The sequence below is a fragment of the Silurus meridionalis genome, chromosome 12, assembly GCF_014805685.1.
Source record: "Silurus meridionalis isolate SWU-2019-XX chromosome 12, ASM1480568v1, whole genome shotgun sequence".
Classification (NCBI taxonomy): domain Eukaryota; kingdom Metazoa; phylum Chordata; class Actinopteri; order Siluriformes; family Siluridae; genus Silurus; species Silurus meridionalis.
In genome coordinates this window covers 551,599-561,598 of record NC_060895.1, presented here as the reverse complement: position 1 = coordinate 561,598, position 10,000 = coordinate 551,599, and the positions used below count along the sequence as shown (strand labels likewise).

The following is a 10,000-nucleotide window of genomic DNA, read 5'->3' as shown; positions in this document are numbered from 1 at the left end:
GTGACGTAATTACGTTGGCCGGCGACAATAATACAGATGTGGGGCTGTTCTCTATTGATCAGGAAAAAGCCTTTGATAGAGTTGATCACAGGTATTTATTTGAAAACCTTAAAGCCTTTGGTTTGGGTGAGAATTTTATTTCATGGGTGAAACTTTTATATACGGGAGCTGCTGCATTGTTAAAGGTGGGGGTGGGCTAAGCCGCCCGGTCCAGGTGCACAGGAGCATCAGGCAAGGATGCCCGCTGTCAGGTCAGTTGTACTCATTGGCAATTGAGCCGCTATTTTGCCAACTAAAAGTGAAATTGCAAGGGTTTTATGTCGAGGGTTTTGAAAATAGACCAATCACCTTCTCTGCCTATGATGTCATCGTAATTATAAGAGGTGACCATGATGTATCAGTTTTAACAGACGTTTTATCCAACTATGAAAAAGTCTCATCAGCTAAGGTGAATTGGGAAAAGAGTGAAGGCTACCTACTAGGTGACTGGCAGGGAAAGACGCCTCCGGTACTTCCAGGTAGAGTCCAGTGGGGAAGGGAAGGTCTGAAGATTCTGGGTGTACATCTCGGGAAAGAAGACTATATGCAGCAAAACTGGGTGGGCATGGTGGAGAAAATGTGTGACCGGTTGTCTCGATGGTCCTGGGTGCTACCGCAGCTTTCATACAGGGGTCGAGTATTGGTTGCAAATAACCAGGCTGCTTCAGCACTGTGGCACAAGATGAGCGTTCTGGATCCCCCAAGCAGCATTGTGAAGGCATTACAGAAGAAGCTTACTGACTTTTTCTGGGCAGGACAGCACTGGATACAGGCTACTGCACTCTACCTTCCTGTCCTGGAGGGGCCTGCTGCGAAAAGCAAACATTTTTAAATACGACATTTTAAAACTCCCGACGGAGAGCATCCTCTCAGCACTACCCTCTGCCTTCAAACAGAACCTTAAGGAACATGGAGAAGACGAGCAAGAGGCAGGAACCACAGCTACTTCCCTAAGGTGCAGGTTTCAGCTGCGTGGAGGCGGAGCCAGAAAAAGGCTCTCTTCTGAGCTTCAGGACCCCTCAACTGGAGGACTTTGAGAACACCTCGAAGAAGGCACTGTACATCAGCTGCATAAAGGTGTCACACTACAGCACGCTCAAAGACTGTAGGGAATCGAAGTGGTCAGAAGTGTTTGGGCCAGACTCGTCTCCCAAAGGCTGCTGGAGATCCCTGTACAAACCTCCGATAGAGAAACGCACTGCGGATCTCCAATGGAGGATTGTTCACTGGGCGGTAGCAACAAACAGACACGTGGCACACATTGACCCCACCATAGGGAGGGAATGTGTCTTCTGTAACACAGACGAGTCAGTAGACCACCTGTTTCTACACTGCCGCAGGCTGAGAGCACTGTTCAGGGTGTTAGAGGGACGGGTCAGAGACCTGGGCAGTATCTTCAGTGAAGAGCTTTTTATCTTTGGGCCTAAGTACGTGAGCACAGACAGAAAACGTGTCTGCCTAATAAACTTCCTAATAGGAGAATCAAAGCTCGCAATTTGTTCAACTAGAAAAAGGAAGCTAAGGAGCGAAAACACAGTAGATCCTGAGGTGATGGTTAGAGCTCTAATATCTGCTAGGCTCAGGGCGGAGTTCGCATATTTTAAACTAACAAACAATCTGGATGGTTTTGTGAACACCTGGGCACTGAATGATGTCTTGTGCACACTGGACCAGGATCATCAACTAATTCTAAATGTGTGATATTTTTAATTTGTGTGTCCTCATTTAATCGAAGCGTCTTTTTTAATGGGTGCATCAGCAGGTTTTAATTTTGTTGCTTAATTTATTTTTTATTTATTTTTTACATCTTAACGTGCACACCAGTATTTATTCATTAATTTTAATTTTTTCCTTTTACCTTTTATCCATCTAATTATTTATGAAAGTGTCCATCCATCTGTGCATTTATTTATTTATTTATTTCAATTTCTTTTGTTTTTTCTTTTTGAGCATGTTATCGATAGTATGGGTACTAAGGTGGAATGTTAACTAAGTAAAAAAAAAGGAAAAATAAAGGTGTGTTAAAAGTCTCTCTGACTCTCTCTGACACTCTCTCTAACTCCCTCTCTCTGACTCTCGCTCTCTGACTCTCTGACTTGACTCTCTGACTCTCTATATCTGACTCTCTCTGACTCTCTCTCTAACTCTCTTTTCTGACTATCTCTGACTTTCTCTCTCTGACTCTCTCTGACTTGACTCTCTCTGACTCTCTATATCTGACTCTCTCTGACTCTCTCTAACTCTCTTTTCTGACTATCTCTGACTTTCTCTCTGACTCTCTCTCTGACTTGACTCTCTCTGACTCTCTATATCTGACTCTCTCTGACTCTCTCTCTAACTCTCTTTTCTGACTATCTCTGACTTTCTCTCTGACTCTCTCTCTGATTTTCTCTCTCTGACTCTCTCTCTGACTCTCTCTCTAACTCTCTCTCTCTCTCTGACTCTCTCTCTGACTTGACTCTCTGACTCTCTCTGACCTCTCTCTGACTCTCTCTCTCTCTGACTCTCTCTGACTCTCTCTCTCTGACTCTCTCTGACTCTCTCTCTGACCTCTCTCTCTCTCTGACTCTCTCTCTAACTCTCTCTCTCTCTGACTCTCTGACTTTCTCTCTCTCTCTGATTTTCTCTCTGACTCTCTCTCTGACTCTCTCTAACTCTCTCTCTCTCTGACTCTCTCTGACTTGACTCTCTCTGACTCTCTATATCTGACTCTCTCTCTAACTCTCTCTCTCTGACTCTCTCTGACTCTCTCTCTCTGACTCTCTGACTCTCTCTGACTCTCTCTCTAACTCTCTCTCTCTGAGTCTCTCTGAGTCTCTCTGACTTTCTCTCTCTGACTCTATCTCTGAGTCTCTCTCTCTGACTCTCTCTCTCTCTCTCTCTGACTCTCTTTTACTCTCTCTCTGACTCTTTCGCTCTCTGACTAAAGTTTTTCAGTCTGTCAGTCTTTCCTCATACAAATTTACCATGAATTATTTGAACTTGAAAAGGTGTGTGTGTGTGTGTGTGTGTGTGTGTGTGTGTGTGTGTGTGTGTGTGTGTGTGTGTGTGTGTGTGTGTATATACTCACACCAGGAGCCATGCGTTGGAGCTGTTTTAGAGAGATGCGGTTGTACATGCTGCTGATATCTTTTCTCTGATCCTCAAATTCAGACACAGTGATCTGGAAAAAGATAAACAGAGTAAAACTAGATCACTGAGATGAGGTTAATCGCTGAGATGAGGTTGATCACTATGATGAGGTTGATCACTGAGTTAGACTAGATCACTGAGATAGACTGGATCACTGAGATGAGGTTGATCACTGAGATAGACTAGATCACTGAGATAGACTGGATCACTGAGATAGACTAGATCACTGAGATGAGGATCACTGAGATGAGGTTGATCACTGAGATAGACTAGATCACTGAGATGAGGTTGATCACTGAGATGAGGTTGATCACTGAGATGAGGATCACTGAGATGAGGATCACTGAGATGAGGTTGATCACTGAGTTAGACTAGATCACTGAGATAGACTAGATCACTGAGATGAGGATCACTGAGATGAGTTGATCACTGAGATAGACTAGATCACTGAGATGAGGTTGATTACTGAGATGAGGATCACTGAGATGAGGTTGATCACTGAGATAGACTAGATCACTGAGATGAGGTTGATCACTGAGATGAGGTTGATCACTGAGCTAGACTAGATCACTGAGATAGACTAGATCACTGAGATGAGGTTGATCACTGAGATAGACTAGATCACTGAGATGAGGTTGATCACTGAGATAGACTAGATCACTGAGATGAGGTTGATCACTGAGATAGACTAGATCACTGAGGTACACTAGATCACTGAGATGAACTCAGTGAAGAAGAACAGTGAAGATTAGCCATTTAAGGTAGATCAGATTTCTCACCCTGACCATAACTTGGACAGTCTTGGCCAAGGCAATCCCAGCAGACAGAGTTACGAGTTCCATAAAAGCAGATCAGGCAGTTGATGTGAGAATGAGGTTTTGCAGTGGAGCTTAACTTCCTGTCACATTTTAATGAAGCATTATATTTATGATTGTGGATTAAGAAGCTCACTGCTCTTCTAAAACCAGCAGCAGACTGAACATGTGGACTAGTTGTTATGAAATACCAGACTCTATTTGATAAAGTTAATGTAACTGTATGTTGTATGTAAAATACAAACATATAATTAAAATGTAGAGAAAGTAATTTTTCCTCTCAGCTTTTCACTGAGCAAGGCTTTATAACAGATTCTCACAGGAATGTAATGTAACATGTCCTCCAGGGAACTCAAGGTCATTGCTTTGTATATTTTTACAGAATCTTCTTCATGAAATATGAGTTAATGTCACAGAAATTTTATCAATATAAATGAACAGGTCTTACTGTAGTCAACAAAATATACAATCTACAGTTACTTTTCTTTCCATAATGAATATTAATATATAAATAATGATGTATTATATATTAATAATAATAATATTTTATAAATGTTTATAATTTATGAGCACAAAAAAATGTATAATAATAAGAATAATAAGTCAAGGACTGAGAATGAAATAGCTTACAAATATAACACAAAATATGAACAGAGTCTAATTCAACCCACTTACAAATAGCCCCCCCAAAAATAACCTGCCCCAGATAGCCCCGCCCCAAAACTACCCTGCCCACATATAGCTCTGCCTTGAAACAGCCCCACCCTCAAGAACAACTCAGCCCCACCCCTTTAATAAATAGCTCTAGGGTACTTACATTAGCCAGTCTCATCTCGAGGTCCAGGATCTCACGGGACTTCACCGTGGCGTTATGAGCTCCCAGCATGCTCAGCAGACGCTCCATTAGCGCTTTGTAGGCCGCCAGGATCTGACACCGCAACCACAGAACATCAGATACGACATAATAACTCCTCTAAAATAACATCACACTCTACACACTCAGCTGTGTGAGCGTGCAGGTGTGACATCATTAACTCAGTCCTGATGTCATTAGCTGGTGCCCTCAACACACATGTGACACAATCGACTGTGGACACAAGCTCACAGATGGGAAAAGAATAAAAGTGACAGATGGATCAAAGAAGGAATTAAAACTAAATAATGACCTGACATACAATATTAGTCCTGATTATTGTGTCTTCATTATAGATATATAAAACACACACACACACACACACACACACACACACACACTTCTGCAGGTGTTGTACCTTCACACTGTCCTCATCTTGGCCCAGGTATAGAGTCCTTTCAGGCAATGTCAGACCCTCCTGATCAATCTACAAACACACACACACACACACACACACACACACACACACACACACACACACACACACACAATTATAGTACATACAATCAGAATTGTAGTGACCGAAACCAACACACACACTCTGTCTCTCTCTCTCTCTCTCTCTCTCACACACACACACACACACACACACACACACACACACACACACACACACACGTACACACTCTTGTTCTAACACACAATATCTTTCACACACACGTACACACACACACACACACACACACACACACACACACATGTACACACTCTCTTTCTAACACACAATATCTTTCACACACACACACACACACACACACACACACACACACACACACACACACATACACACACACACACACACGTACACACTCTTGTTCTAACACACAATATCTTTCATATACACACACACACACACACACACACACACACACACACACACACACACACACATACACACACACACACACGTACACACACACACACATACACACACACACACACACACCAACAGACATACACTCTCTCACACACACACACACACACACACACACACACACACACACACACACCAACAGACATACACTCTCTCACACACACACACACACACACACACACACACCAACAGACATACACTCTCTCTCACACACACACACACACACACACACACACACACACACACACACACACACACACACACACACACACACACACACACACACACACACACACTCTTACCCGTATTGCGTTGCGTGATGAGTTTTTATCGTCCACGTTAACAGTCAGTGAGAAGAAGACGGCCGTGCTGTACAGCCCTTGGGTCCTATAGAGCATCTCATTAAAGTCAGGTCTCGTTGGGACGGAGCCACTTTCCCAACCTGCCCCTCCGGGTGGAGCTCCAGCCAAGTCCCACCCACCACAACTATCAATCACTTCCATCATGGGTTTGGCTCCGAGCTGGTCAATTTCCTGCATGTTCACACAGGAACGATAAAACTCCTTCACCTGGGTCCAACAAAAAGAGAAGAATGAGCAGCAGATGATCAGCTTTACAAAGTGCTGAAACTGGAGACTCCTTCCATAAACATCACAAACATTTACAGAAAACTTCATCATCACAATGATTTATTATCGTCCTAAAATAGTACTGAATGTGTGGAAGGTTTCTGTGTCGAAATGTCAGGTATAAAATCATTGCAGTGAATAAATCTGAAAAAAACATTTAGATTACGTGTAAAAATGTAAACACATTTATAAAATGGTTGCGTCGTGATCAGAACGTGGAGATTTGGTGGAGCTCCATGGCTGCTGTGATGATTGTAGGTAATAAGGTGGAATTTTCAGTGCAGCTTTAGCATTTGAATGAAATAATGTCAATGGAAAAGATGAAAGTTTCATGGCCTGCTTTATCACACGTATTGTAATGTGTGTTGATCGTTTACAGTTTAAATGAGTTTCTTACGCAGTAAAAAAAAAAGATTGTCTCAGTTTTGAATAACGTCCTCCTGAATAATACATTTCCACTGAACACAATTCTGCATTTCTATATTAGGTTTTGATAAACAGTGAAATAAAACATTTGTTGATAGTTAGTTCGAGTTCGTGTGTGTGTGTGCGTGTGTGGACCTTTCTCTCAGCACTATTTGGTTCCTTCCGCCTGACCGGTTCCTCGAGCAGGCGCTGGAGCTTCTCCTGGTTCTGCTCTCCGATGGCCGTGATGACGCCGTAGCTGAGTTTGTCCTCAGGAATAGCGTGTCTTCTCAGCCAGCCTCCACATGCGAAGCTGTAGAAGTCATGACATGGAGCCACGCTGGCATCTATGTTGGCCTGGACGAAGCGAGCGGCTCTCAGGAGCGAGCGCCGCACTGCCCCACACTCTCGCTCACACTGCATGTCCTGACCGTCCAGCCAGACCAACTTCAGCGCCAGCATGCAGCCCAGGATCACACACACACCACCGGCGAACACCAGCGCAGAGAGCAGGCAGATCTCACGCCGGCTCCATCTCTCATTACTGGAGGACTTGCTAGCACCTGCCCCGCCTCCTGCTCCACCGCGGGACCGCCCGCTACGTTCCAGAGACCCACCCAGGGTCAGGCTCATTCCATTGCTGCTGTACCTGCTGCCGTACTTCACCTCCTGGAAGTCATCGTAGTGCGCCGTGAGCGAGTAGGTCTTCTCCAGCGAGACCGGTGAATGCGGCTTAGATTTGTTTGGGAATGTGTGGAACATGTTGGTTCACACTGAGGGCATGACCTTCGACTCCTGACCTTTGATTTACACGAGGTGTGAGAAAGGAAGCTTTTTCCTGTACCGTTCACCGACGCTGTGTAGAAGTAAAGACAGAGACAGAAGAGTACGCAGCGTTAGAGATAAATGATACAAGGTGGAATCTCTGATTAAAATGCCCGAGGATGACAAAACACGCCTCTTTCCTTGTCAGGCCCCTTTTTACCCACCATCACTCCCTTCATTTCTTTGTTCTATCGCTCTATCCTAAAGTTGTTTGGATTGATTTCTGACACTCGTCTGTCGGAGGCGTGCTGCCCCGTGACTCTGGCAAGCCGATCGATCAGAATGCGGGAGAGAGATTGGAAGAAATAGAGCGCACTTATTTATTCATGCTTCCAGCAAAAGTCAACGTTTTGCAGAGTAGGTCTGGGTAAATCAACGAGCAACAGGAAATCCTCAGCACAAGCATCACCTGCATGGTCTTCACTCAGGAGCAAGAAGAACGTCTTAAGAAAAGAAAAGTATTGGACAAGAAGAATTCAGAGTTTAAACTGGACTTAATGTAGAGCTCCGGCATAACGCTGTCAGCAGCAACCGTCACTAATTACAAGTAAATTCCTGCAGATTTAAAATCGGTCTCAGGGCAAAATGTTTAACACGACACACTCACCAAGAGCCACCATGAACACACACACTCTGGAGCTTACAGGACCTAATTCAGGACCAGACTGTTAGAGGGTGATGTTACTGTGATGTACACTGAAAAATGATCATTTTTACATCTATGTTTTACATTTACACCCAGAACAACATATGTTTATCTTATTCATGCCCCTGAGCAGTTATGGGGGAGTGGCAGCTTGGTGTGGTTGGGATTTGAACTCATGACCTTCAGATCCAAAGTCCATTGCCTTCAGCACTAGGCTACCGTTGCACGTTCATGTGCGAGACGGAGCTTCCATTTCAGCAATATGGATTAGTAGTGCAGCTGTGTGTTATTCTATCATGGTTCAGTTTAGGATCATTTACACGTCTGGTCTTTAAAAGGTCTTCTATTTTTCACTTGTGCAGGGTGAAGAAGAAGAAGCAGAGAAAGAGTGTACTTATTTATTCATGCTCCAGGAAAAGTCAACGTTTGCTAAGTTCGTCTCTGAGCCACAGGAGCTCCACAAGCAGGAAGAAAGAGAATGAAAAAAATTATCTAGCTTTTTTCTTTGTGCAACACACACACACACACACACACACACACACACACACACACACACACACACACACACACACACATGTTCCCAGCTTGTGGGAAGTTCTCAGCAGATGTGAGTATGTGGACGATGCGGCTCAGATTTATTTGTATTATTATTGTAGATAAATTTATAATTTAATTGCAGAATATCTTTTAAATCCTTGTGCAGTTTTGTCACTCTAAGTTCTGTGATCTCTTGTGATCTGATGGATTCCTCTCTCTCACCAACACACACAACTCTTTCTCAGACTGTGTAAAGTTCTGAACAGATGTCTATATGTTCTCATGCCAAACCAAAGTGTGTGTGTGTGTGTGTGTGTATGTGTGTGTATGTTTGGTGGGCTTGTGTGTGTGTGTGTGTATGTTTGTGTGGGCTTGTGTGTGTATGTGTGTGTATGTTTGGTGTGGGCTTGTGTGTGTGTGTGTGTGTGTGTGTGTGTGTGTGTGTGTGTGTGTGTGTGGGCTTGTGTGTGTGTGTGTGTGTGTGTGTGTGTGTGTGTGTTTCTGAAGGACAAATTATGGAAATGGATCCTTATGTGATCTGGAGCAGAACTCTGATGTCTTCACCAGACCTCCTGATTTCAACACACCTTATTGTGTGTGTGTGTGTGTGTGTGTGTGTGTGTGTGTGTGTGTGTGTGTGTGGAGGGGTGGGGCACATTTTATGATGTAGACAAACATACACACATATATATATATATATACACACACACATCAAACATACACACAAACAAATACACACACATCAACCATATACATAAGCATACACACAAACACACACACACATCAAACATATACACACAAATACACACATCAAACATATACATATACACACACACACACACATACACACACACACACACACACACACACACAGATGAACACACATGACTGCGAACAAAACATTAGAAAAAAAAACAGTTCATATATATTTTTTGATGGAATCACTTTCAAACACCTCATTAAAGTCATATTCATCATCTACATCATCTACATCATCATCTTCATCATCATCAGAATCCTCATAATCTACATCATCATCTTCATCATATACATCATCTTCATCAAAATCCTCATAATCTACATAATCATCTTCATCATCTACATCATTTTCATCATCATCAAAATCCTCATGATCTACATAATCTTCATCATCTACATCATCTTCTTCATCATCAAAATCCTCAT

General features: G+C 43.1%; 1 protein-coding gene across 4 annotated transcripts in view; it reads right to left on the bottom strand.

Moving 5' to 3' along the window:
• Positions 1 to 10,000, bottom strand: part of LOC124395065 (endothelin-converting enzyme-like 1) — a 36,313-nt gene that overhangs the window by 23,002 nt on the left and 3,311 nt on the right. For all 4 annotated transcript variants that reach the window (XM_046863652.1, XM_046863653.1, XM_046863651.1 and 1 more), the window contains exons 2-6: positions 6,964 to 7,663; positions 6,076 to 6,342; positions 5,258 to 5,326; positions 4,804 to 4,914; positions 3,110 to 3,202 (exon numbers count right to left, since the gene is read on the bottom strand). In XM_046863652.1, coding sequence (XP_046719608.1) covers positions 3,110 to 3,202; positions 4,804 to 4,914; positions 5,258 to 5,326; positions 6,076 to 6,342; positions 6,964 to 7,569 — 1,146 coding nt within the window. In that variant the 5' untranslated portion in view covers positions 7,570 to 7,663. The remainder of the gene's footprint in view (positions 1 to 3,109; positions 3,203 to 4,803; positions 4,915 to 5,257; positions 5,327 to 6,075; positions 6,343 to 6,963; positions 7,664 to 10,000) is intronic.